At 41.8% G+C, this 27770-nt stretch overlaps 2 protein-coding genes across 3 annotated transcripts in view; both read right to left on the bottom strand.

Annotated features, from left to right (window-relative positions):
- Positions 1-368, bottom strand: part of LOC109371401 (electroneutral sodium bicarbonate exchanger 1-like) — an 18667-nt gene extending 18299 nt beyond the window's left edge. Inside the window, exon 1 of the mRNA XM_019623875.1 lies at positions 333-368. Coding sequence (XP_019479420.1) covers positions 333-368 — 36 coding nt within the window. The remainder of the gene's footprint in view (positions 1-332) is intronic.
- The window catches only part of LOC109371419 (electroneutral sodium bicarbonate exchanger 1), a 58416-nt gene continuing 30671 nt past the window's right edge, over positions 26-27770 (bottom strand). For both annotated transcript variants that reach the window (XM_019623902.1, XM_019623903.1), the window contains exons 6-18: positions 26125-26313; positions 24989-25080; positions 23494-23651; positions 22324-22411; positions 21197-21343; positions 20277-20377; positions 14552-14726; positions 13808-13941; positions 12815-13060; positions 9038-9143; positions 8263-8424; positions 6251-6364; positions 26-863 (exon numbers count right to left, since the gene is read on the bottom strand). In XM_019623902.1, the coding sequence (XP_019479447.1) occupies positions 525-863; positions 6251-6364; positions 8263-8424; positions 9038-9143; positions 12815-13060; positions 13808-13941; positions 14552-14726; positions 20277-20377; positions 21197-21343; positions 22324-22411; positions 23494-23651; positions 24989-25080; positions 26125-26313 (2051 nt within the window). In that variant the 3' untranslated portion in view covers positions 26-524. The remainder of the gene's footprint in view (positions 864-6250; positions 6365-8262; positions 8425-9037; positions 9144-12814; positions 13061-13807; positions 13942-14551; positions 14727-20276; positions 20378-21196; positions 21344-22323; positions 22412-23493; positions 23652-24988; positions 25081-26124; positions 26314-27770) is intronic.

The following is a 27770-nucleotide window of genomic DNA, read 5'->3' as shown; positions in this document are numbered from 1 at the left end:
GTTTAGAGGGAACAGAAAAGAAAAAGGGAAACCTCAGCCTGCCCAAAACAGGTCAATATCCATCTTTATCCAAAGGGCCCTCAGATCTCACTCTGAGTCTCACACATTTAAAGATTCATCCTTTCTTGGCAGAGTAACCAGAGAAAAAGTCACATCTTGACCATTCTAGATGGTAGACACTACAGGAGTTGAAGATAAATGTCCTTATTGGGTTCCTAAAACACACTCCCAAATCCTTGCCAAATTTGCATGTTGCCTACTCTACATAAGGAAAGAACAGAAATGAAGGCATGAAGTCTCTCACTAATACATGCACTGGAACCAAACCTAACTGTGTTCAGTCTGGAAGCCCCAGTAATGGATACCATGGGAGAATAACTGCCTCGAGGAAGCAGTGGCCCAAGCTCTTACCTGAACCTCAGGAAAATGAGCCTGACCCACAGCAGATGGACCACCAGGAACTCTGCATGATTACTTTCCCCACAGGTTGAGAGAAGAGGAATGGAGTCCTAACTCCTTTTGCATCATACCATTGTGCTCCACTCTAAAGGTTGGAAACCCCTGAAAACTCCTAATGAGCTCCTTCCATGGAGGCTTTTTATCCAGGTTCTATAGTTTGTGGAATAAATGGGTTTACCGTAAAATTTAAAAAAAAAGTAACAGGCTGCCATTAGTCCTTCTAGGTCAGAGCTTCTTGTTACCTTGAGCTTGTGCTCCTTCCTGTTAATGATGACAGCTGTGATTTGCTGGTCCATGAATATTAGGATAGTGCAGAGAAGAGCCGGGATAATTGCAGCTATCACAGTCCACCAGGGATTGGGACCAATAGGACTAATAATCCACCCTCTATCATCCCTTGTTGGCTAAAGGGGAAAAAACAAGGTTTTATTTTAGTATTTTAAGGTAACTATAGTCATTACGGCAAAACAGATCAAAATGAATCACAACATCCACATTTCTTCTTATTCTTGAGGGAGAATCCTTTTTTTAAAAAAAGGGCACAATATACAGAAACTCTGTATTAGGAAATCTATGACTTTGTTCCAAATCCCCTTTGAAAGTGTCAGTCCTCAATTATCAACTTCTTATGGAATATTCATTAATCCTTCACTTCCTTCCCCTACTCTCCAAATCTCTGTGTACAGAGAAAGCAACTTTATCACAACATTAGCTCAAGTAAAATATAATTAGCTACAAAATTGTTGTCAAAAAATAATTCAATGATTTCCAAAGATAAATATAAATAACTTTGACTATCTTCTTCCAGAAGCCAGATAATGTATGTCTGTAGTACAAATAAAGGCACAGTAGAGCCAGTTAAATGGAATCTCATGGGCTCAGACTGGATTGGTCCAGGGCCTTCTCCCATCCGCAGTGAAAAAGGGGCCCGGGCAACTAGAGACTTGAGAGAGGAACCCAAGACTGCTGAACCTGGGGACTAATGTGATCCAGGACCCTCTCCAATGCCCCTGAAAGACCACTGTTCATAAATGTTATTTCGGTGTTCATTACATACCAAAACTCTCCCAGATCCTCAACCCCTCCCCCACTCCTCAGAGTACTCTAGGGAAGAAAAGTTCACCTGTTTGGCAAGTAGTGATGGAGAATAAAAGGCCTGGGATACAAATTGGCTCTGAATTGATCCAAACTCAACAAAGCAAAGACTGTTACATCCAAAGTATTTGGTTCCATTTTGGTTGTGACTCTAGGATTCAAAGACTCTTCAATAACATCACCAAGTCCCAAATTATGAATGGATTAGAGTCTGAAAGTGTACAGAATCCGTTTCCTTAGTAACAACGTTCTAAGTGGGAGTTAAGTTGTCAGGCTAATACAAAAGTTTATTAATCTCTACCCGATATTAACTTATCAGTAACAGTACTGACCTTCAGATTGGATCTTTGATCACTGGGGGCCATAACTGGTGTAACAGGGAAGGGAAGAAGAAGAAAAAAATTCTTCTCTGCTTCCTGAAAGCAAGGCCTGCCAATGAGCAACATTTTCTTTGACATTCTCCCATTTCCCTTTCTCATCTTTTTCCCACTTCTCAGAGGCCTTCCCAGATGTCCCAGAAATTCAGTGTCTTCTGACTATCTAAGCCTACCCATTAGGGAATCTTTCCAAGTACTGCTTAATGCTCCCAAATTACTTATTTTTACACAAAGTCCATTCCTCCAGGGTTGACCTCAGCTAGGTATTAGAGAGAAAGCTGATTATGCTCATTCACAATAAGGTGAGAATGACATTGGAGGTATTATATATTTAAAGAAGGTGTTTTTAATCCATAAATTTCTAACTAGTGGCATTTCAGAAAATTTAACAAAATAAAATTTAAAAAATGTTCAGGCAATATGGAAAAAGATCTTTTAAGCAGGCCTACTTCAGGGAGGGGGTGAGGAAAGGAAGACAAAGGCTGACTGGCTATACAGGGGCGTTTCCAAGTCCAAGGCTGCCCTCATTCCTGGCTTCCTTCTCCTCCGCAGCCTTTCCTGCCCTCTCATTTTATGATTCTTCTCCAGTCACTGCATATGGCCAGCTTTTCTCTCCTCTCCACCCCGTGGGGATCTATGGAGCCGAGCTCAGCTTTTCCATCTTCTCTGTTTACTCAGTGCCCCCAAATGGAAATAGATTTGGAGTCTCTACATATTGATCATTTGTTTTATTTTCTAATAGGTTTCTGGGAAAATATTATACACTACAGAGAGCTATACAGACAAACAATGAAATAGGGTTGAAGAGATGTCACGATTACTCTGACAGGAGACCTAGACTCTGAATGAGGACCCTCTGGCCAGTTCACCACCTCACAAGGCAAGATCCTTGAGAGGCGGGGTCCAATCCTATATGTGGCTTTCTCATCCTTCCCCAGGGCCCTTATTCAGTTGATGCTCAATGAAGTGCTGTTAAGCAGACTTGTCTTAGAAACCTACATTTCCATAGTAATTGGTACATGTTTATGTAAATGTGCACATTCCATTGTTTTAAATCTTAGCATATTAAAAACAGTAAGTGGCATTAATGATAATAAATAATACGTTTCATTCATTAAATGACCTAATTTTTTGCTGTTCTCTGACTTGACTTAGCCAACAAAGAAGACTTTGTTTTTCTGAAAGGTCAATCACATACAGCAAGGTTCAGATTTAGAGGACTGCAAGACTCCTGAGTAGGATATGAGAAGGACTTTGAAATTAGCTCGGGACCATATTCTATGAAACTATATGAGGGTACCAAGTACCCTGAGCTCTATTTACCTTAAAAACACTGGGAACTTGAAGCTTTGGTGATGGGACGCCAATCAAAAAATCAATAATCACCATTGTGAAGATTGTGAGGAAAACAGCAAAGTCACTCACCATGGAGCGTACCTGGCATGCGAAAGGATTGGAAAAGTGTTTTAGTAGGTTAAATGCAGCAGGAAAGAATTTAGTATTGCAAAAGGTTTAAAACTCCTCAGTAGAATACTTTAATTTTATAGTGAATTAAAACAAGCATATTTAAACCACAGGAGTAGGTTAATATGCCCAAGTTAATGCCTCCACCAAGACCCTGAAATGGTTCCTCATCTCACTGAGTTAAAACCGAAAGGCCCTCTTGGCCCATGAGGCCCACTCCCTCGGGCATCCTTCACTGCTCTGATCCTAGCTCCTAAGGCTCTCCTGCTCACTTGCTTTGCTTCAGCCACACAGACTGCTATTGTTTCTTAAACATGCCAGACTCATTCCCACCAGAGGGTCTTTGTACTTGCTCATTTCTCTACCTTGAATGATTTTTCTCCAGTAACCTCTTGGGTTGCTCCCTCGCCTCCTTTATGTTCACTCAAATATTACCTTCTCCATGAGGTCTTTTCTGTTGACCCTACTTAAAATTGGTCACCACCCTCTACCCCAGTTCTTCCTATATTCCTTTCCTGATTTATTTTTTTCCTCAGCACTTATCACCATTTTGTTCCTAAGAGAACCATCTCACTATATAGTTTAATGTAGNAAAAAGGGCACAAAATACAGAAACTCTGTATTAGGAAATCTATGACTTTGTTCCAAATCCCCTTTGAAAGTGTCAGTCCTCAATTATCAACTTCTTATGGAATATTCATTAATCCTTCACTTCCTTCCCCTACTCTCCAAAACTCTGTGTACAGAGAAAGCAACTTTATCACAACATTAGCTCAAGTAAAATATAATTAGCTACAAAATTGTTGTCAAAAAATAATTCAATGATTTCCAAAGATAAATATAAATAACTTTGACTATCTTCTTCCAGAAGCCAGATAATGTATGTCTGTAGTACAAATAAAGGCACAGTAGAGCCAGTTAAATGGAATCTCATGGGCTCAGACTGGATTGGTCCAGGGCCTTCTCCCATCCGCAGTGAAAAAGGGGCCCGGGCAACTAGAGACTTGAGAGAGGAACCCAAGACTGCTGAACCTGGGGACTAATGTGATCCAGGACCCTCTCCAATGCCCCTGAAAGACCACTGTTCATAAATGTTATTTCGGTGTTCATTACATACCAAAACTCTCCCAGATCCTCAACCCCTCCCCCACTCCTCAGAGTACTCTAGGGAAGAAAAGTTCACCTGTTTGGCAAGTAGTAATGGAGAATAAAAGGCCTGGGATACAAATTGGCTCTGAATTGATCCAAACTCAACAAAGCAAAGACTGTTACATCCAAAGTATTTGGTTCCATTTTGGTTGTGACTCTAGGATTCAAAGACTCTTCAATAACATCACCAAGTCCCAAATTATGAATGGATTAGAGTCTGAAAGTGTACAGAATCCGTTTCCTTAGTAACAATGTTCTAAGTGGGAGTTAAGTTGTCAGGCTAATACAAAAGTTTATTAATCTCTACCCGATATTAACTTATCAGTAACAGTACTGACCTTCAGATTGGATCTTTGATCACTGGGGGCCATAACTGGTGTAACAGGGAAGGGAAGAAGAAGAAAAAAATTCTTCTCTGCTTCCTGAAAGCAAGGCCTGCCAATGAGCAACATTTTCTTTGACATTCTCCCATTTCCCTTTCTCATCTTTCTCCCACTTCTCAGAGGCCTTCCCAGATGTCCCAGAAATTCAGTGTCTTCTGACTATCTAAGCCTACCCATTAGGGAATCTTTCCAAGTACTGCTTAATGCTCCCAAATTACTTATTTTTACACAAAGTCCATTCCTCCAGGGTTGACCTCAGCTAGGTATTAGAGAGAAAGCTGATTATGCTCATTCACAATAAGGTGAGAATGACATTGGAGGTATTATATATTTAAAGAAGGTGTTTTTAATCCATAAATTTCTAACTAGTGGCATTTCAGAAAATTTAACAAAATAAAATTTAAAAAATGTTCAGGCAATATGGAAAAAGATCTTTTAAGCAGGCCTACTTCAGGGAGGGGGTGAGGAAAGGAAGACAAAGGCTGACTGGCTATACAGGGGCGTTTCCAAGTCCAAGGCTGCCCTCATTCCTGGCTTCCTTCTCCTCCGCAGCCTTTCCTGCCCTCTCATTTTATGATTCTTCTCCAGTCACTGCATATGGCCAGCTTTTCTCTCCTCTCCACCCCGTGGGGATCTATGGAGCCGAGCTCAGCTTTTCCATCTTCTCTGTTTACTCAGTGCCCCCAAATGGAAATAGATTTGGAGTCTCTACATATTGATCATTTGTTTTATTTTCTAATAGGTTTCTGGGAAAATATTATACACTACAGAGAGCTATACAGACAAACAATGAAATAGGGTTGAAGAGATGTCACGATTACTCTGACAGGAGACCTAGACTCTGAATGAGGACCCTCTGGCCAGTTCACCACCTCACAAGGCAAGATCCTTGAGAGGCGGGGTCCAATCCTATATGTGGCTTTCTCATCCTTCCCCAGGGCCCTTATTCAGTTGATGCTCAATGAAGTGCTGTTAAGCAGACTTGTCTTAGAAACCTACATTTCCATAGTAATTGGTACATGTTTATGTAAATGTGCACATTCCATTGTTTTAAATCTTAGCATATTAAAAACAGTAAGTGGCATTAATGATAATAAATAATACGTTTCATTCATTAAATGACCTTATTTTTTGCTGTTCTCTGACTTGACTTAGCCAACAAAGAAGACTTTGTTTTTCTGAAAGGTCAGTCACATACAGCAAGGTTCAGATTTAGAGGACTGCAAGACTCCTGAGTAGGATATGAGAAGGACTTTGAAATTAGCTCGGGACCATATTCTATGAAACTATATGAGGGTACCAAGTACCCTGAGCTCTATTTACCTTAAAAACACTGGGAACTTGAAGCTTTGGTGATGGGACGCCAATCAAAAAATCAATAATCACCATTGTGAAGATTGTGAGGAAAACAGCAAAGTCACTCACCATGGAGCGTACCTGGCATGCGAAAGGATTGGAAAAGTGTTTTAGTAGGTTAAATGCAGCAGGAAAGAATTTAGTATTGCAAAAGGTTTAAAACTCCTCAGTAGAATACTTTAATTTTATAGTGAATTAAAACAAGCATATTTAAACCACAGGAGTAGGTTAATATGCCCAAGTTAATGCCTCCACCAAGACCCTGAAATGGTTCCTCATCTCACTGAGTTAAAACCGAAAGGCCCTCTTGGCCCATGAGGCCCACTCCCTCGGGCATCCTTCACTGCTCTGATCCTAGCTCCTAAGGCTCTCCTGCTCACTTGCTTTGCTTCAGCCACACAGACTGCTATTGTTTCTTAAACATGCCAGACTCATTCCCACCAGAGGGTCTTTGTACTTGCTCATTTCTCTACCTTGAATGATTTTTCTCCAGTAACCTCTTGGGTTGCTCCCTCGCCTCCTTTATGTTCACTCAAATATTACCTTATCCATGAGGTCTTTTCTGTTGACCCTACTTAAAATTGGTCACCACCCTCTACCCCAGTTCTTCCTATATTCTTTTCCTGATTTATTTTTTTCCCGAGCACTTATCACCATTTTGTTCCTAAGAGAACCATCTCACTATATAGTTTAATGTAGCTTTAATAAAATACAATGCCTCTGAAATGCCCAGGGCCTTGCCTTACTCTGAACTTCCAATAGAGATGGAGCAAAATATATCTCAGCCACGTGTAGCATCACTAATACCTTAACCTAGCTTTGCTTTCCTTCGAAGCCTGAGGTTTCCAGCTCCCCCGCTTCCTGGTTTTGATAGTTCTCCTCCGAATGTTATATAAATTCTCTGAATGTGTAGCTGTTTCCACCACGAAGCCCATCTTGACCATCCTGGGACTCAGCGGCCCATCTCTCCTCTGAACCCCTATGGCACTTATATCCAGGTTGGCATACAACTCTTTACTACTATCTCATATGGACCTGGTTGTTTCATGTGTTTCAACTTCCTATCCAATGGCAGTGATTGTGTTTTAGACTTCTTTTGCATCCCTCATAGCACTTAACCAAGACCTGAGCAAGTAATTAGTATGCAACTGCCACTTGTTCACTCTTTGTTCAGACCAGAAACAATGACCCTGAACTTATTTAAAATATGCCTCCCGTAACTGCTATGTAGGCTCATTGAAGTCTAAGAATGTGTTTTGGTCGTGTGTGTGCAGTAAATATCCAATCAACTGAGCCCTCCACACATTCACACATCCTGCTCTGCAAATGTGCCTGATAGAAATCTCACTTACAGAAAAACCACCATTTCCTCTTGATTCGAGCTTCTTTTCAAAGCAATGGCCCCTTTAGCCACTCTACCCTTGGCCTCTAATTCTGCCCCACCATAAATGGTCACAGCACAGACAGTGCATCTGCCTCAGGGAAAGGCTATTGATGCTACAGTCATGCAAACCGAGTCAGGAGCATTTGGGCTGCTTCAGTCAATGTAACCAGTGGCTTCACAAGCTATTACAAGAGCCATCCCTGGGACTTTGAGGTCCCCTGTGTATCCTGAGTGATCATCCCAATGGAATATATTCGGAGTCAGCTGTAGCTATTGCATGTTAAGTCTCAACATTCTGGACATGAAACTTAACAGCATTCTGGAAATAAGACTTAATAGATTTTAGAGAATACTACTCCACCTTAAACTCACCTGGTACTTTCAAATCAAAACGTTTTTAAGTATTAACTCCTCATTCTATGTTATACACCTATAAAAGAGGCTGCTGGACACTAGAAGGTGATACAGTGTGACTCATCAGGACACTTAGGTCTCTCCACCCGCCAATCTACTCAGCACGCAGCATGGAGGCTGAGAACAAGCTCTGTTACATTAGAATTCTGACACAGAAGAAATGGACGAGCATGCTACCTACTCTGGTTGGGAAATATCGGCTTGTCTTAAATGTCTTTAAGGTGCTCGAGAGGATGAAGGTGGTGAAGAAGAGAATGCAGGACCAAAAGAACACATCAGGAGTGTAGGGTCCATGATGGCCACACGCAGATCCTATGAACTCTCCATGCATCTTCTGGCATTCCTGTAGGAACAAGCATTCTGGGTAATGAAAGGCAGTCAGGAGGGAATAACAAGCTGCTGCCTTCTGAGTCCATCACTCACTGTCACCCCACAGTTGCTGGGGGGGGGAGGTACAGGCCGCTTGCAGCACTGACCTCCATGCAGTTGTGGGGTTCTCACTTGTACAGGCCCTTTCTAGGTAGGGTAACTACTTATGTTCCTAACCAAGACACTTTTGAAAATGGGAACTGTCTCGAGCAAACATGAGGTTATGGGAGGGTCCTAGCAATTTGTATTATTTTTTGTTACAGAGTACTTCTAAATTTGAGTGTTCTTTGAGCCCATAAAACCTGGATCTGCACCCCAACCCTGCCTGGTTTCATCCCCACACATTCTTATGGTCACTGGGTAGGGTATAGCTATTGTATGCATACCCTACATACAAGAGAATTCTCTTTACATACAAGAGAATTTTGAAGGGAAAAAACAAGTCAGAATAGTTAAAAACAAAACAAAACAAAAAACCCCCACAACTTTATTTCTGTAAATACCCAAGCTTGCTGAAGGGCTACCCAGAAGGCCTCCTTAAACCTGGTGGTCACAATGCTAGGCCACCTGGCAGCCCCTAGACATACCGTAACAGTCAGGTTAGCCCAGTGGACGTCTGCTGCCACGATGTTGTTGTCCTTCCAGTACTGGAGTGTGTGATTGTTTGGATTCTCTGGGATAGTACACTTGCAGCTGAGGGGAAAAGAAAAAAAATTCTGAGGAAAGCGGCCAAGTATTCAATTAAACATTTTTAGCCATGACTGGGCTATAAGCTCTATCAGAGCCTGCCTTGTTTCTCCTTTGCCTGTTTCAGGTCCCTGATATTGGTCCTACTGGTTGAGGCCCATCTGTAGGTCCATCCACATCCCAATTTTTCAGTCAGTCATTAGAAAAAATGGACTCAAATCAGCATGCGGGTCTTGGATTAAATTGTGCTGTCAACCAAGTATGGCATCTGACATGCCCAGAATGAGCCCTGGTGGTTTCTTGCTTAGTTTCTATCTCTTAGGCTCATGCTATAGAATTCAGTTTACATAGCAAGGAGGACATGATACCCATTCAGCTGCCAAGAGCTTCCTCCAAGCCTGGATACACTGCTCCTTATACCCCTGCCACATTCTTGCTCTAAAACTCAGTCTCCTAGAATTGTGATGTAAGCTCTTCCTGACACTGCATCATCCCTGGTAATACTCCACTACCTTGGCCATTCCTTAGCTTCTTAGGCTTCTTCTTCTATCTAAAGCAGACCAGAACCAGACCTGTCCCACTGGCCGCCATGTTGCCTTGCAGTCCCAGCATACATCATGTCTGAACTGGCTCCCCATATGCTCAACTGATATAGCCATTCCCACCAACTTGGTTTCATCTCTCAATTTAATGAGCATGCCTTCTAAAAGTATAGCATGAACAGAATTAAAGTTCAAAAAGATCTCAACAGGTTATAATAATAGGAGGAAATCAACATAACTAAAAGTAATAGGGAAAGCTATAAAGTCTTACATTTAGGTATAAAAAATCAATTCCAACTTGGAAACAACAGAAATGTCCTTCAGTAGGCAAATGGCTATACTGCAGTATAAAATAGACAATGGACTATTATTCAGTGCTAAAAAGAAATAACCTAAGTGTCCTTTGATGGACAATTAGATAAAGAAAATGAGGTACATATATACAACAGAATACTACTCAACCATAAGAAAGGATGAAATACTGCCATTTGCGACAACATGAATGGATCTTGAGAATATCATGCTAAGCAAAACAATTCAGACAGAAAAGGACAAGAACCATGTATGTGATTTCCCTCATATGTGGAATATAAAACAGAAAGCAACAAACAAACAAACAAAACCAACAAAAAAGCTCATAGACAGACAACAGTATGGTAGTTACCAGAGGGGAATAGGGGTCGGGGAAGGATGAAGAGGGTAAAAGGGGTCAAACATATGGTAACGAAAAGAGACTAGACTTTGAGTGGTGAGCACACAATGTAATATACAGATACCATACTATAGAATTGTATACTTGAAACATATAATTATCAACCAATATAACCTCAATAAATTAATTTAAAAATAAACTTTCTACAATATAAACAAAAAGAAATCAGCTATCAAGCCAAAACACATAGAAGGCCTTTAAGTATTTATTACTAAGTTAACAAAGCCAATCTGAAAAGCCAAATACTGTATGATTACAACTGTATGATGTTATGGAAAAGGCAAAACCATGAAGACAGTGTAAAGATCAGTGGTTGCCAGGGGATGGGGTGGTGGGGAAGGATGAATAGGCAGAGCCTAGAGGATTTTTAGGGCAGCGAAACTACTCTATACGATACTATAATGGTGGATATGTCATTATACTTTTTTTTTTTTAAGATTTTTATTGGGGAATTGGGGGATGGGAACAGACAAGTTGCTGTCCTTTTGTTCTTCAATCTAGTTGTGGAGGATGTTGCTTCACTAGCCCGAGTTGGCACCATCATTGAGCTCTTCCCGGGAGAGGCAGATCAGTCATCGGCTTCTGGACGGCCGCTCACGGAGGCTGCTGGCTGCTCACGCTGGCTGCTGGCTACACACGGTAGCCCATAGCAACCCACTGCAGCAGGGGCTGCAGCCTACGCAGTCGCCGGCGACTCAGCAGTCCAGCTCCAGGTTGAGCCGTTGTTCAGCATCTTAGCTGTAGAGGGCAGAGTCACTGGCCCTCATATGTGGGATCCCAACTGGAGCCCTCTGGCATCCCAAGCCAGCTCTTAACCAACGCGTCACTCGGCCGGCCCTGTCATTATACATTTGTCAAAACCCATAGAATGTGCAACATACCAAGAGTGAACCCTAATGTAAACTATGGACTCTGGGTGATAATGATGTGTCAATGCAGGTTTACTGATTGCAACAAATGTATGTATGGGATATTGATAGTGGGGGAAGCTGTGCATTTGTGGGGGCAGGCGGAGTATATGGAAACTCTCTGTACTTTCTGCTCAATTTCACTGTGAATCTAAAACTGCTCTAAAAATATTAAGTCCATTAAAAAAAAATCAGTCCCACACATATTAACATAAAATCATTTAAAGAGTTGAAGTTCTAGCTTCGCTTCAATTCTGCATGAACCAACAATGAAATGCAACTAAGAAAAATACTATTTAGAGCTTTATGAACAAAGAATTACAGTATCCAGATCCAAAGTCTACTCAGTCCAGGGCTGGTCACTTTTGTGTCTTCTCTCACTAGGACATCAGCCTCATTAGGGTAGATACTTTGTCTGGCATGTTCATCACTAAATTTCCAGGGCCTAAAACACTGCCTGGCATATAGTAGGTGCTCAACAAATATTTGTTAAATAAATGACCCAAATAAGTCAAAGAATGAACCTTACTCTAATGCTGACAGGCAAGAATGCCAAGGCCAACGGGCAATCCTCTAGGCTTCAAAGATTATACTCCCTACTGCTCTAATGGTTGTTTTTTTGTAATAAAATAATTTTAAAAAATTCTAATAAATTTTATATGAATTCTGCTTTTTTAGGTTAATGAATGGATAACTAGATCTATAAAAGTGTATCTGTGGGTAGTTAGCAGATACCTCCAGCCAGTGTGCTGTCTCTACTCAGACAGTTTCAGGTTGAAACTGTTCTTCACAACCAGACCTTCCACATCAGAACTGTACAGCCAGCCAGAAGGGAGGGAACTGGATATACAGAGCTAGAGGATAAGGGTCTTTAGTCATAATTTGGAGAATACTATTCCAGAGAAAAAATGTTTTATAGGACCAGACTCTCCTAGATGGTTGAAAATGCAACCAAATACTGTGTTTCTTTTCCAGCTGACCCAAACTATATTGAACATGTTAAAAAAAAACTGTGGTTGAAATCTAGGTAAGTAAATAGATTTCTAGACCTTTAGGATACAGAGTAAAAGACCTGTGGGTCTGTAAGGAATTATTAATGTACTTCTACCTAATGATTCCCAAAAGTATCCTGTACATTCTTTCAGAGAATCTTGCTAACGTGGTCCAGGGTCTCACAAGTTCTTACAAAAAGAAGTTCTTCCCAACAACTAACTTCAATTCTACGTGCTATATCTGCAGCCTATTTTTGTCTCAATGCCTGGAACCAAAAGACAGGCTTGGAAAGCATTTCTGAAGTCCTGTCTGAGTTTCATTCTTAGACCATCCTCTCTATCATCAATTTTGATTGTTCTCTGGCAGTCCCCCAAGTCTCCACGTCCATATCTGGGCTGTTTCCCAGAGGGCCAAGACGCTTCCTTAACAGAAGCTGCAAGCACTGCCTGGCATACTACATCAGCCATCAAACTCAGGCCCTTTGCTCAAATAAAAAAAAAGACCAGCAGAAAGCATGCTTACTAATACAGGCTCAGGTGGTCCAGCTGGCTGTGCATGTGGATGGGATAGGTCTCTGCCAGGTGAATCAACTTTTCTATTGCTTCATAGATGAAAATGATGCAAATCAGGGAGGCAAACGCTTCTTCAGTAAAGCGGGTAATATAGCAGACAAGGGAACTGGCATCAGTTGCTACAAGGACAATACACAGGAAGGCGGTCCATAGTCCAATACAAGCTCGCAAGGAAAGGTATGAAAGAGCGTAGTCTCTGAAACAAGAACAAAGTTCATCAAAAAGCCTGGATGGATGGCACTGAGAGACAAAGGGTCAGAAATGTGATTAATTCATCTCAGATTATTTACACACCAGTATTGCAACCCAGTTTCTCTCTAATTCTGACAGCAATTCACTCCTAAATCCTGCCCTGGGACTGCTGTGACAAAGACTTGCTTTATGGGTGGTACTTGTCATAGCAAGAACATGGAAAGTGGAGACGGAAGGAACTGTCCCACACACATTGCTGCCCTGACTGCCCAACATGATTAAGATCTTATTCTTGCAGTTAAGAAAAAGGAGCTGGCCTGTTCCACATGCTCCTACTTCTAATACAAAATGGAAAAAAGATTTTATAGGAAAAGTAGAGGGAAAAGGGCATTACTGAGCCCCCACCGCCACTAGCAACCAGAATATGAAGGGGTATTAGGTCACATTAAAAATTGACTTCAAATGGAAGTGGAGGAGTTTGAATTAACTAGGGAAAGCTTTTTAAAGAAAAAAAAGTCAAGATTTCAATAATGGCTGAGGGACATTAACAAAGCTCTTTAACTATAAGACGTGCTGTTTTGGGTATGGTACGACCTGGGGGCGGGGTAACAGACCAAATGTTGTTCTTCCTTCTGGTTTTTACCATCCAGAATGACATTTGCCTGCTTATACTCGCCTGGGCCCCTGACATTCAACCCTAACAGCACAATAACACATCCAGTTAGAGTTTTCAGAAAACCCAGTTTCTTACTTGCAGAATTTGAACAAAATCTTTTCAAACACAAGCACTGGCCCAGTACTTCCTAGAATGGTGAGAGCCTGCCCCGCAAACAAGGAATAGGCGATCCCGGTCATGGAGGCTCCAAACAAGGATTCAATTGCACTCTGAAAGGGAGGGAAAAATCATCACTGAGGCCACAGTTCATCTGAAATGAGTAATGTGGGTTTATGTACATTCCTGACTTGGCTCTCACGTGTACCCTGACAAGTCATTTGCTTATATTTCATCTTAGCGAGAGAGATGTGTACACACTGTCTAATACTCCTGTAAACGGATATCATTTTGATAATTCAGGTGCCCAAATCCATCCACATACGATTACTTAGCTAAGTCCTGTTGTGCAATGACGCAATTCAGTATTTAAATATATAGAAAAAGCACAGTGATACCATTCACACTACAAGCTGTCATACAGAATCACCTTAAATCTTCTTTTCAAAAGACATTAATATATCATTTTCTGTCCTTGGAGTAATGGGCAATTCAACTGGACAATCAGCTACTGAAATTGATATTCAAGCAGAAGAGAGTCTGTTCTAAAGGAAAAACTGTGTTGCTGCATGGTGTGAAGTCAGAATACCATAGTAATTCAACAGGAAGACTCCAATCTCCCCAGTACTAGCCAGGGAATCTCGCCTGCCACAGTGGACTTGGCTGCCCCCACAGTATTTTAAGTCTTCTTTAGGACCATTAGAAGTGGTTAAAAGTTCTTACTATGCGTCCCTCAGTGGCTTCTCCAAGCAGTCCCCCAAAGGTGATGACAGGTGACATGCAGGCACAGTACAGGAACAGAAAGGAGGCCAAACACTGTAAGCTGAGTGCATCCCGGTAGTCGCTCCAGTACCAGGGGGCCTTCCGCTTGATGTCCAGCACCAAGCCCCCAAATAGCCTGTGGAAACATGGCAGACAAGATCTAACACAGTCCCTCTTCCACAGAAGCATATGAACAGCCCATATTTGAAAGCACTTCAAATGAGCTCTGTATGTAGGTAATACTTTGGTTCAATTTGACCCAAGTACAAGAGATTTATCTGGGGTCAGCACAGATTCTACTTGCAACCAAGGGCATGAATCTGAATGATTATCCCTGAGCATAAAAAGAATTAATTTGGGTGTGCATATTAACCATTCAATAAAAAGTTCCAAAAAATTAATAAGAAATTAAGTATTAGCTTCTAACTTCAAATTCTGAGCTATTAGGAGGAAATGTATAAAATCAATTAAAGGTATTAAAATAGTTTTATTACATCTTTTCTAGATAAAAAGCCTATTTCACATGCACTTTCTTACTCTGAACAACTACTCATCTTACTCTTGAGAAATTAGCATGATAACTCATTCATGCAGTTGATAAGCAGCAGCAGATACTTCGTACCAGGCACTGCGCCAGGTACTGGAGATACAGCAGTGAGAGAGGTACCAAAGGCCTAGTGCAGGAGACAGGCAGTGTTGTGAGGGTGCCATGGCAGCATAGAACAGCATTTCACTGGGGACTCTGAGAATGGACCAGGAGTTAGCCTGAGGAGGCAGAGATGCTAGCTCGATGATACCTAGAGGTGAGAGTGCATGGCAGGTTCATGGTACTGAAAGAGATATGGCCAGATAAGACAGTGCGAGAGGCAAGTACCAACAGCTGAGGGCGGAGAAGCTGGAAAACCTGAGTCATGAAGGTCCTTGTAAACTGTTTTAAGGAATTAGACCTTTATCCTAACAGCATGTCAAGTCAACCGAAGGACTGTAAACAGGGGAGTGACATAATTACACATGCATTCTGGAAGGATCACTCTGGCAGAGGCGCGTCATGGGTGGAATTGGGGGAAGACTGGAGGCAGTGGACTGGGATGAGGAGAAGTGGATGGGTTCAAGGGCTAATCAGGAGTTAGAATCAACAGGACTTGGTGGCAAGACCCATCTCTGCTTCCCAAAGATGAGACAGATCAAGAACAAGATATCCCACACCATGGAGCAGTGGTCCCAGATTAAGTTACTTTTTCTGAGTGGAGTCACTGCACTACAGTGAACGCTGTTAGGTGAGTAACAAAAAGAGCCACTCGGCATTCTATAGGACAGACTGCAGGGTTTCTGCTACAAATCAATGGCACAGAAAAAAAGGAGGGAGGGCTGTTACAGGATGGGAACATAATAACCAAATGCAAACCTTGATTGGATCCTATGTCAAACAGATGAACTCTAAAAAGATATTGCTAAGACAATCACAAAAAGTTGAATATGGACTGAGCATTATACAACTTAAAGAATTACTGTTAATTTTGTTAGACTTAATAATGATCATTGTTTTATAAAATATCCTTATTAAACAAAGATACATACTGAAGTAGTTACAGGTAAAATGGCATGCTACCGGTGATTTGGTTTAAAATAATCTAGAAAACATAAAAATAAAACAGTTAAGTGAGGAGAAATAGATGACACAAGATTGGGAAAATGTTGATAACTGTTGATGGACACAGGGGGGTTCATTATACTATCCTCGCTTCTTGTTTATATGTTGGAATTTTCTATAATAAAAAGCTTTAAAAAAAATCTACTCTCTCATGAAAGGAGGCTTGGCTACCTCTTTCTTCCTTTCTCTCTGTTTAGGAGCCTGGAGGTGTAAAGGTCTGGGACCTACATGCCAGGGGAGACAGCATAACGAACTCTCTTCCCCATTCGAAAACTGTCTCTCTCGTCTGGCCAGGTACAATGGGTGTGCAGCTGGACACAGGGCAGACACTGTTCTCTTTACCTCTGGTTTGGGTGGGTGTCATTGGGATTCGCCCTTCCTCAACTTACAGCAGTAACATCATGATCTGGATCTAGGCTTAGGGGAGAGGGGCAGAGGCAGCCTGGTGACCTGCTCTGGTTTTAAACGCCTGTCTGGCACATCTAGCGTGGGTGAGGAGCTAGGGACAGGGTCTAATTTAGAGCACTGGGGCCAAGGCCCCCGTTTGTAATAAAGTGTTTTTCCTGCTCTCTTCTCTTGGTAAATAGCCGCTTAAGGAACTTACAGGTAGCTGCAATTAGTCCGGGGCAAGATTCTGCGTCCTTAGCCAACATGGCATCTTAGTACCATGTGAATATCACCTCTTAATCACCAATGACCTTCCTCTGAAGGGAGAAAAATCTTCTGCAATAACGAGCCTCAACCCACGAAAAAAACCTGAGATGCTGCTGTGACTGGTTGGCCCTTGGACACAGAAGGAGCATTCAGGGGGGAGCGTCTGTGAGTAACAGACAAAAGGTTTATGTGAAATGGATTTATGAGAAGCCATAGAAAGGGAGGACCTCTGTCTGCCCAGCAGTGATTTAAAGGGGAGAGAAAAGAGCTGAGGCTCTTATTGGTGGTATAACTATAAAATAACTTCTGAACACTGTTTATGGAGTCAGCCACGTACCTCACTCATACATAAAATCAGACCATAATTGCACATCTACCACAGATATTTATCAGATACGGATGCTTCTCTCCACATTTGAGACTTCCTTTCCCTTTCAACACTACACTTAATGTTCAAGTGTCTTGGGGTGGGGTGGGGTGGGAGACACACAGGGATATGAATTTAAGGTTGATGCAAGAAAGGACTTACCCACGTAGAGGGTCAGTAGGCTCTCGAGCACTGACTTAGGGAGCCCTTCTCTGGAGGGCTTTAGGGACAGGCCAGCCAGCCATTTGTCTGGTGTGTTTTGGAAGAAACCTGTTTGAAGTGTGGGTAGATCACCAAGATAGCAGCTCCTGATTCTTTTTTTTTCATTAACCTTCCCGAAAGTGGCATCCCCAATGAAGTACATAAATCTACCTTGGAAACCCCCTTTCCAGAGTATCTTCTCTGCTGTGAAGTTTCTGGCCTAGGAGCACTCTAATCAGACTTTCCTCTTTGTTACGTATGGGAATGCATTGCATCACTGCCAACGTCAATGTCAGGGAGGTCCACGACACTGTCTGAGCCCTGGCCTGGCAGCTCAGATAACACAGAACTCAAGGTACGGTGTTCAACTTTGTCTCCTTTCCCTCCATCTTCAAGTGTACACTCTCACATCTTCAAATCTCTCTCCATCCAACGACGATAATGTCCCCTAAGTCTCCAGGTTTTGCCTCAGGTTGTACACCACCTCAAAGAAACATGACTAATGGTGTGAAAAATTATAAAATCCAGGCTAATTTCTTTTTAGTCTGTGCAGTCCAAGTGCGTCCGGAAAATTCTAGGATGTCTATCTGCATTGGAAGGTTCACATTCACCCACTATGTAATTTGAGATTGGGGAAGGGGCCACAGTTGGCATGGAACTATGGTCCCTGATACAGGCATTAGGTCACCTGGCCTAAAAGGCTACAATGGGAGGAAGGCCCTGTGTCCTGAGGTCTTTTACAAAGGGCTCTGAGGGAAACTTCAGGAGCTCAAGAGGAGGAAGCATCTCCCACACCAAGCAGAACTAGTCTCTGAACCCAGATAACTCTTCTTTCCAGCTTTGTCAATTCCAGAAGTTCCTAACGTGACATTACAGAAGGACTTCCTCAAACCCCATTTGAACTTGTGAGTAAAGGTATTTGGGGCTGGTGATTAAACATGTGATGATCCTGGCTATATGGGATTTTCTTTTGGGATGTCAGGCACCATTTCCGAGACTTTATATTTGTTGAGATCCAATCTAATGATCTTACAAACTCCTACGTGAAACTGATTATAAGTGACCCCCTCAAAAAACATGGGACCCTAGTTTATTCTCCTTTCTTTGACACCAAAAGAAACCTGAAATCTGACCTCAGCATGGATTATCTGTTTAGAGGAAACCTGTTGCCCTCATTTCCACTACTTTCAAACTCTAAATCCAAGGGTGTGGACACCCTTTACATTCAAAAGATAAATCATAACTCTGAAATACTATCAAATCCATACCCAAGACCTTTCCCTTAAAAAACACCATCTCCTCTAAGACAGTCTCAATCCTGGAACCTATTCTAAGGACAGATGTTTCCCTTGAACTGCCTCTAAATACCAGGTCTCCCCACCCAACTCAGCCCCCTCTCAACTTTAAAGAAAATGTTAAACTTACTCTTAAAGGTTACTCCCTCTTTTTGGCAGCCCCTTCCATCAAAGGGCTCCTCCTTTCCTCCAGTGATGCCTCCCCAGAGCCCAGTTATCTTTCCCCAATCTCAAATACATTCCTCCAACCAGGAAGCACACTCCCCTATCAGGAAACTGCTGGTTGAGTGCCATTCTCGCCTGCTTCTCAGTCTCCTTCCTCTCACTTCCTCTCCCTGAATTTCCAAGAATGGAAAAAGAAATCACTCTCCACAATTTAAAAAAAAAAAAAGCCTTGAGCTTCCATTGGGTAGGGTACTAAGGATAGAAAAATAAGGAAAGCAACTTTAAGCGAGCAGGAAATAATAAAGCGAAAGCAAGGGAGTAGATGGTGTTAAAAGCTTCTTTCCATGATCTGAGTCCTATCCTGAGAATCTCCACCCAGCAGATCCTTCTTAGACACAAGCACAACTTACAGAGCCAGAGCCAGTCTCCACTGTCTCCCACAATCTAGGGGACACCTCTGGATGTCACTTCAACCCAAAATATTCTCCTCTTTTACCATCTTCCTATCTGGCAAACAAAACCTCCGAGTCTGGGGATCTGCTTCTCTCACCTATCATAGAGAGCCTCCTTCTTGGACATCACTCCTGAAAATTTTGGCCTAGAAGAGTAGATTGCCTATTCTGAGACACACGCCTAAAATAGCACATATTTTCCTACCCTACGGGAGTTTCTTAAAATAATCACTCAATATTTATCCATACCTAGTCCACTCACGTTACTGAACAGGCATCATTCTAAAAGTATTCATTCATTCATTCATTCATTCACTCATTCATTCATCAGATATTGAGTGCGTGCTCCGTGCAGGGCACTGTGCTGGGTACTAGGAATATCATGGGGTCCCTGCCCTGATGGAGCAAACATTTCATAAGGAAGACAACAAATCAGGCAATAATAATAAAGTGCGATAAGGGCTCCTACTGGGCTGGGGGGAGGGCAGCAGGTGGGCAGGGGAACAACTCAGAGCTGTGACACCACACAGCAGGGACATCTAACCTCATCCACAGAGTCCTGGAAGGCTTTCCAAAGGAAGTGACACCTCAGCTGAGACAAAGGATAAACAGCAGTCAGCCAGGAGATGAGGAAGGGGATGAGTGTTCAAATCAGAGGGAACAATGTGTAGGAAGCACCGGAGGTGAGACAGAATATGGCAGTGGTTTGAGAAACTTGAATGAATGAATACAATATTTGATATATTCATAATACTTATAGTCAGTGGTTCCATTTGAAAAATCATTCCCAGCCAATTAAGATACTACAGAGAAGAAGGCTGAAAGCAAAGAGGATGACTCATTCTTTTACACGACTTCTGCCCAGCAAGCTGTATCAGCTGTGAAATAGCCCAGAACTTACCGCCCGGTGCGTTGAAGCTCTGGCCCGCTGTGGCCCCCATGCGGTTCTGGTTCTATGTGGCAGACATTTCCATTTGGAACTCCAGGCATTTTCCTTTTCTCCTTTTAACAGAGAACCATAAAATTAGTAAAGTCAAACATCTATTCTGTCCTTCCTGCTAACGGGTGGTGGGGGAGAGTGGCAAAATAATTCAAAAGCAGCCAAAAAATACCCAAGTGTTTGTAGCTTTCAAACGCATTTACTGATTTGGGGCAGTTTATTGACTTTCCTGAAAAAACCAACAGTATATCATTTCTCTTCCTCTCCACGAGTACCTGACTCCTAACTCTGTCTTGCCCAGAAACAGAAAAATGGAGGCTTTGGCATCATATATGACCTAAGGTCCAATTTCAACAATCTTACTTTACCTTAAACCTTGAAGATAGTTCTATATCTCATTTGTAAAACTAAGGATAACAATAATAGTAGGGATGTTGCTGAGGATTGAATTAGCATCTATAAAGCATCTGGCCTAGCGTCTAGAGTATAGTAGGAGTACCCTTCCCATCTTGATCCTGTCAGAAAAGTATGGGGGAACTCTATTTGCTCTCTGTATACAATTTGCTCTTTTCACTTAATGGCTTCATTCATGGTATACTACCAAGATGTGTCCTTCCCTCTCCTCTCTGCCATTCCACATCAGTCCTTCAAAAGTTGGCTTAAAATTCATTCCAGGTCATTCTGACTGACCCTATCACATCTGAGCCCATCTGTGTTATTGCATATTCATTTTTTATTACTGTTCTGACATCATTCTAGATGCCCCAAATCAAGGCTACGTCCCGATTTATTTAGCATGTACCCAACATGGTTTTTGCTTTATCCAAGGTGAGTACTCAGTAAGTGACACTAAGCCACCATGGCTAATGTGCATACATTACCTGGGAAGGGACGTTTTTGGGTGGCTCAATTCTAATGGAGGGGTCCCACTCCCCTGGAGGGAGCACCGTCACCTGGTCTAGGAACTCGTCAATCCCTGCCAGGAGATCATCTCGTTCTTTTGCCTTATATGCCACATCATGAAAAATCTACAGAGAAGAAAAAACCCTCAGGAAAGTTGAAAATGACTTTACTTAAAACAATCACCAGTGGATATGGTGAAGGATGGATACAACCTTTTTTTATATCTGTCATGGGGACCTGAAATGTGGAAAACTTTAGCACTTAGGAAAGTGCAAGAATAAAAGGATAAAAAAAAAAAAAGAACCTAAAGATGAGATGGGTCAAAAAGAACTAAGTCTATGTCTATTAGTATAAAAAAAGATAAGACATGACTCTACAGATGTTGAATTTTGTTATCTCCTCAAAGAATGGAACAAAACGCAAGATGCATGGGAAAATTTCCTAATCACAATGGTTGGAAAAACTGGATAGGATTACTAATGAAGGTCGCGCTGTGTGAAATGAGCTTCCCAATCAAAGAGAGCTGACAAAACACAGCCCCCATCTCCCTCTGCCTGCTAAGACATATGCCTTGAAAGGCCAGCTTTGCAACTTACATGAACAGTGCAGTCCTCACCAGGGTATGCAGTGGGGGTTCATCACCATGGCAGCCAAAATGTCTGGTTGCCTTGGTACATTCACATTACAGTGCCAAGTGCAAATCCCTGACTTTTACACAATGTGATCTCATTTATGTGGAACAGGACTGAGGTTTCTTTATGTAAATAGGTTGGATGCATTTAATTAACTATTTTCTCTAGAATGTTAAGTCAGCCTTAATATTTTTCTCTCTAGGTATCCTACTTGGCAATAATAATTTTCCCAGAAAAAGATTTCTATGCATCCTTGATTATTAAAAAAAGGAGAGATGACATAGGAAGAAAAGTCCTCCAGAGAGCTTGGTCCTCCCACAATAAGTATTCAGAGAAATGACCTGAACGGCTTCCCAGCAGACACTGCAATTGCAATTATTTTATCCCCAACAACTAGCACAGTGCCTGGCACAGAGTAAATACTCAATGAGTATTTATGAGGTGAATGAATGAAAAACAGAAGTGGCGTGTACCTCATCTGTCATGATGGTGGCCATGGATCTGCCAATCTCATGGTACTGCTGACCTTTCCCTACTGGACCCAACAGGATAAACAAAAACCTGGCAACACACACAAAGGACAAAATTATGTGAGTAAACATAAAGAAGTAGCATCTTACTCCTCTCTGAATAGCAGAATATTTCTCTCTCCTATCACACAAAATCATCACGGTACCTTCAATAAAGGGAGGCAGACTAATGATGGAGCAATACGAGTTGCCTTGACCTAATAGCTCCACTATGGGCACTGGAAGCTATCTGTATGGCTCCATTCAATAATTTGGTTGTAATGCTTAGGGTTTCCATAGACACAATTCCTTGCTATAAGAAAAGACACTTTTTCAAAACATGGCAATGTAGTGCAAATTCAAGGTTATCTGAATCTCATTCATTGCTCTAATAAGAAAATGATGGGGAGAGGAAAGGGATAAGGAAGCTGAAATTACCAAGCCCTGGAGAGGAGACTAAATTGTGTCTGGACATCTGAGTGCTCTGTAATTAATGAGGTGCTGAATCACCTGAGTCACCACCTTCAGAGCACATGAATAGCCTTTTGAACAAATGTGGACATGTCTGCAAGCCAAACAAATCCTGCCAGAACTGTGGAAAGAGACATCAATGCCTTGCTCAGAGACAGTTCCCTGGGATATGGCTGTGCAGAACTGGGAGAGTAAGATAGGCCTCTCATCGTAACAAGTGACAAGCCCTGGCTCTGCCCTTTGAATGCTCTTCAGTTCTCCATTTCCAAGGTTGCAGGTACTGTGCCATCATAACCTTAAAAGTCTTAGAATTCTTCTTTATGGAAGTTAATCAAATATACTCCAGTGAAACACTGATGAATTTTCAACAGCATTCCCCAAATGAATGAATCCTATCTTTTATTTTATTTTATTTTTTATTTATTTATTTATTTTTTTTAGCTGAGCCATCCTGCCACCTGTTGGCAGCTCAGTGACTGCTCAGCTCGGGCTGACTCGAACCGCTGTTGCTCAGAGCTCAAACTCTTGAGCGAGCTCTTAACCAACTGAGCCACTCAGCCAGCCCTGAATCCTATCTTTTAGCATGAGCTTGTTTGTTTCCCCGGAGCTCGCATAAATCTGTACTTTGGGCTGAATGCACTGAGTTGTCGTCTTCGACTTTACCTTGTTGGGATGGGCACTTCTGTCAGGCCTGAGAGAAGAACAGCTGGAGACAGTCTCACAAAGGCCACGATGGGGCGGTCCAGGGTATCCACCTCGCCGACCAGGACGTTTGAGGCCTCTGCCCCAGTGGGAATTTTTTTCATGAAATGAAGGTCCACCTGCAAGTCCAAAATGACCTCTGACAACTGGGGAGCCATAGCCTCAAATATCAATCTCCCTTCTCATGTCCTACATTTATTTATATGTCACTTTATCATTTAGCAAATGTTCCCTTACCCTATTTCATTTGATCCTTACAAGAACTTGGTAAGGTGGATAACATAGGTCTTATTAGCCCCATTTTTTATTTTAAAAAATGAAGCAACTGAGACCCAGGGAGGTAAAGTTTACTTGCCCAGGATGGCAGAGCTTTTAAGAGAATTTAAATCCAGACACTCAGATTTGAATTTTATTACACCATGCTTCCTTAAAGAAAAAAAGTTTTTGAAGCTCTAGGTCAATTTTTTTCTATTTTTAAAATATTTGAATGCCTTATATATGGAATCTAAAACACAAAATAAATGAACAAACCAAACAGAAGCAAACTCATAGGTACAGAGAACATTTTGAGGGTTGCCAGATGGGATGGGGGTTGGGGGCGATGGCTGAGAAAGGGGAAGGGATTAAGAAGTATAAATTGGCAGTTACAAAATAGTCACGGGGATGTAAAGTACAACATAGGGAATATAGTCAAGAATATTGTAATAATTACGTATGGTGCCAGATGGGTACTAGATTTAACGGGGTGATCACTTTATAAATTTTGTAAATGTCTAATCACAATGTTGTATACCTGAAACTAATGTAATATTGTATGTCAACTGTAATTGAAAAATAAAAAACTATTTAAAAAACAACAACAACTTGAATATTCTATCAGAGGCTTCCAGTTTTTATAAGGTTCCCTGCCTCATAAGTAGAGAAGTGACCTGACACTATCTGTGTTCTAGAAAGCTAGCGTCAAGGATAGACCTTGGCAGGAAGAGGCCAGAGGCAGGAGGTTCAGGCTTGAACCAGAAGCTACAATATGGCACTACAACTACAGAAGGCCTCAAGTACCAAAGTCACAGTCCCCAAAAGGAGATTCAACCACAAAGTAGTTTTAGGAGACAGTGGCAAAAATATAGTTTCAGCAAAACCCTTAGAGGTAAGAAGGAGCTGCCGGAAAACAGATACCAAAAAATAATTCTGAAAAATCAGGAGGTCTGTGTCAGGGAGGACTATCCGTGGCTAGTCTCAATTTTAGCATGAGAACCTGATGGACTGAACTGATGAGCCAGCCCCATCCAGGCTGGCATCGAAGGGAGAAGACATAAGCAAATGGGGGTTCCTTCCCTGCAGAAGGGGTTCTGGTCTTGGAGAAAGGGTGTTGAAATACCAAAGCTTACCCAGCTTCTAGCAACTGGACTAGAAATACTCTTAGACCTATAAGCCAACTTCCCATGTCTCTGCTCACCTTGCTTAAATCCACAGGGCTATGGTCACAATTCACTCCATTTTTTACTTCAAGATTTGTAGTTGGAACAGACTGAGGAGACAGAGTTTGACCTATTTGGAGAAAATCAAACAGAATTCTCTGAGTCCCTGCCCTTTCCCCCTCTAAAATACCTCATCCATCATCATTTGGCCATGACTATCGCCTGCAAAGCCCACATAAATAAGAGGTTAAGATGACTAAAAAGCTAGAACCCACATGTACCTATCTCCTTGGCTACTATAGTAGTTAGTGGTTAAGGGAGGACAGAGGTCTTACTACTCCTCTACCTTCTTCCAGAACACTTCGTAATCCTGTTTTCTTCCTCTATTAAAGTAGTAATCCTTAACCAGGAATGCACATCAGAGAATCCTATGAAGAACTTTGCAAATGTATTGATTCCCAGGTATATCCCCTGCACACCGTGATCCAGTAAATGTGGAGACAAGGAGAGAACAAAATAGATTAGGTCCTGCCTGCCTGGCCACAGAAAAAGGAAGCCAATCAGCAGATGAAAATTCACTGAGTGCTCATAACCCACCATGCACCTGGCTAAGTGTTTCACATGGATTAAGTTATTGGAGCCTCACAATAAACTTATGGAGTAGATCCTATCATTATCTTTATTTTACAGAGGAGAAAATGAGACTTAGAGATTTAGTAGGTTGCCCAAGGTTACACACTTTGCAAGTGGTAAAGCCAGAATCTCAAGCCTAGAAGTCTGACACAAGAGTCTATGCTACTGTGTTTTGCCTCCCTAATCCAAGACATTTCTATACTCCTGAAAAGCTCCAGCTGACCTTCTCTGGCCCCAAATTACCCACAATGTGAATATGTCCCCCAAATCTACATCAGTTCTGAGGCCACTTTGGGGCACAAACCTCTCAGCCTGGGTCCACTGAAGTCTGTCTGTCTGAGGCATGCGTCCCTATTACCACAAGAGAAATGGTCACCAGTCCCAGCCACCCACTTGCCCATCACCGAAAAGTACTCTAAGTGACTATGGAAGCATATCAGATAATTATAGCTCCTACCTTCTAGTAACTTAGTGTCTCCAGATAGTTCCTCAATGTCTTATTAATAAAAAAAGAGAAAACAGTCACTCCTAATAATCTTACCATTCTTATCCATCGAATGTGGATCAGATTGCTTCTTGCCAACCTCGGCAAAGGAGCGAACAATGGGAATGAGGTTATTTCTCTTCTTTTCATTCTGATGATGATGCTTTTTCAGAAGAGCTTCCCGTACTTTAACCCTCATGCTGTCATTCAGGTCACTGAACAGTTCTTGCTGGTCCAGAACCAGGTCTGGAAAGTAGACACTACCATGAATGCTCAAAGTGATGATCAATGGACCCAACGAAGCCAAGGTCAGGTGGGGTAAGGGGTGAGGGGCAAGGAGTGGAGGGAAGCAGTTCAACCAGGGTCACTGAGGTACAATTCCCGCTTCAGCGCCTGAAAGAACTATCTGATGATAGCAGCTATGACAAGTTATACATTATTCATATAGCAAGTCATTATTATTAGAAATAGAAACTATTGAACAGTTAGTATATGCCAGAAACTATACTATGAACTTTACATAGATTTTCTAATCTAATCCTTGTAAAAACTCTGAGAAGTGGCTGGTACTATAACAATTTTTACAGACCAGGAAACTGAGGCCTAAACATTACAAAATTTCTCAAGGTCTCACATCTAGTAAGTTGCAGAGCTGGGATTCAAATCCAAGATTGTCTGACTCAAAAGCCCGCAACATTACCCATTTTGTTCTGTCATCTGCCAAAGTTCCTCTATATTCCCTTCTTCCAAGATTTTAACGTTGCTGTGATTCATCACTAATAGGAATACATCAGATACCTAATGTGGTGAACCATGGCAGTTTAACCTCAATCCTATATACCTATCCTCAGGCCTCCCCAAAACGTCAGCATAGTCTCAACTCCAATTTCATCCACGACTATCCTAGTAACAATAAATAAAGAAAATCTATTTTGAATATTCAAGCCAAAGAGCCACATTTCTCTCTCTTTAACCTTTATATCGATTGGTTCCTTGTCCTCATATGATAAACATGTTCAGGATCCTTCATCTTGAAAAAAAAAAAAAGAAGAAGAATATCTACCCCAGGTTTCCCTTTATTTAATGCCTCCTCTCTGTCTCTCTCTCCTATCACTTAAAGTTCTCGAAACAAAAATGCCTCCACTCCCTGCAATTTGGCTACTTCAGTGAAAGTGCTTCTGATATAATCATCAATAACCTTCCAGTTGCTAAATCTGATGGATATTTCTAGTCCTTACCTAACCTGACCTCTCTGCAGCATTTGACACTAATGAATTGAAACTCTCTTCCCTCTCGGTTTTTGTAGTGGGTTGAGTGTAGCCCCCAAAAAGATTCATCTGTGTACTAACCCCTAGACCTGTGAATGTGATCTTATTTGTAGAAAGGATCTTTGCAGATGTAATTAAGGATCTCGGCATGAGATGATCCTAGATGTTTTGACAAATATGTTTATAAGAGACACACAGATGAGAAGTCCACGTGAAGACAGAGGCACATTGGAGTTCTACAACCATGAGCTAAGAACACCAGAGACACTGGAAGCTGGAAGCTGGATGCAGCAAAGAATAACTTCCCCCTAGAGCCTCTGGAGGGGACACAGGATCCCATGAGTGCTGGCCCCGCCTTTGGATCCCCATGTGATCCCAGAGAGGCAGAATTACTAGGATACTGAAAATGGAGAAGAGTTTGGAGAAATTCTTATT

The sequence above is a fragment of the Hipposideros armiger genome, unplaced genomic scaffold (genome assembly GCF_001890085.2).
Source record: "Hipposideros armiger isolate ML-2016 unplaced genomic scaffold, ASM189008v1 scaffold_569, whole genome shotgun sequence".
In the NCBI taxonomy this organism is placed as follows: Eukaryota; Metazoa; Chordata; class Mammalia; order Chiroptera; family Hipposideridae; genus Hipposideros; species Hipposideros armiger.
The sequence above is the reverse complement of the archived record's forward strand: the minus strand, read 5'-3'. Positions and strand labels throughout refer to the sequence as shown.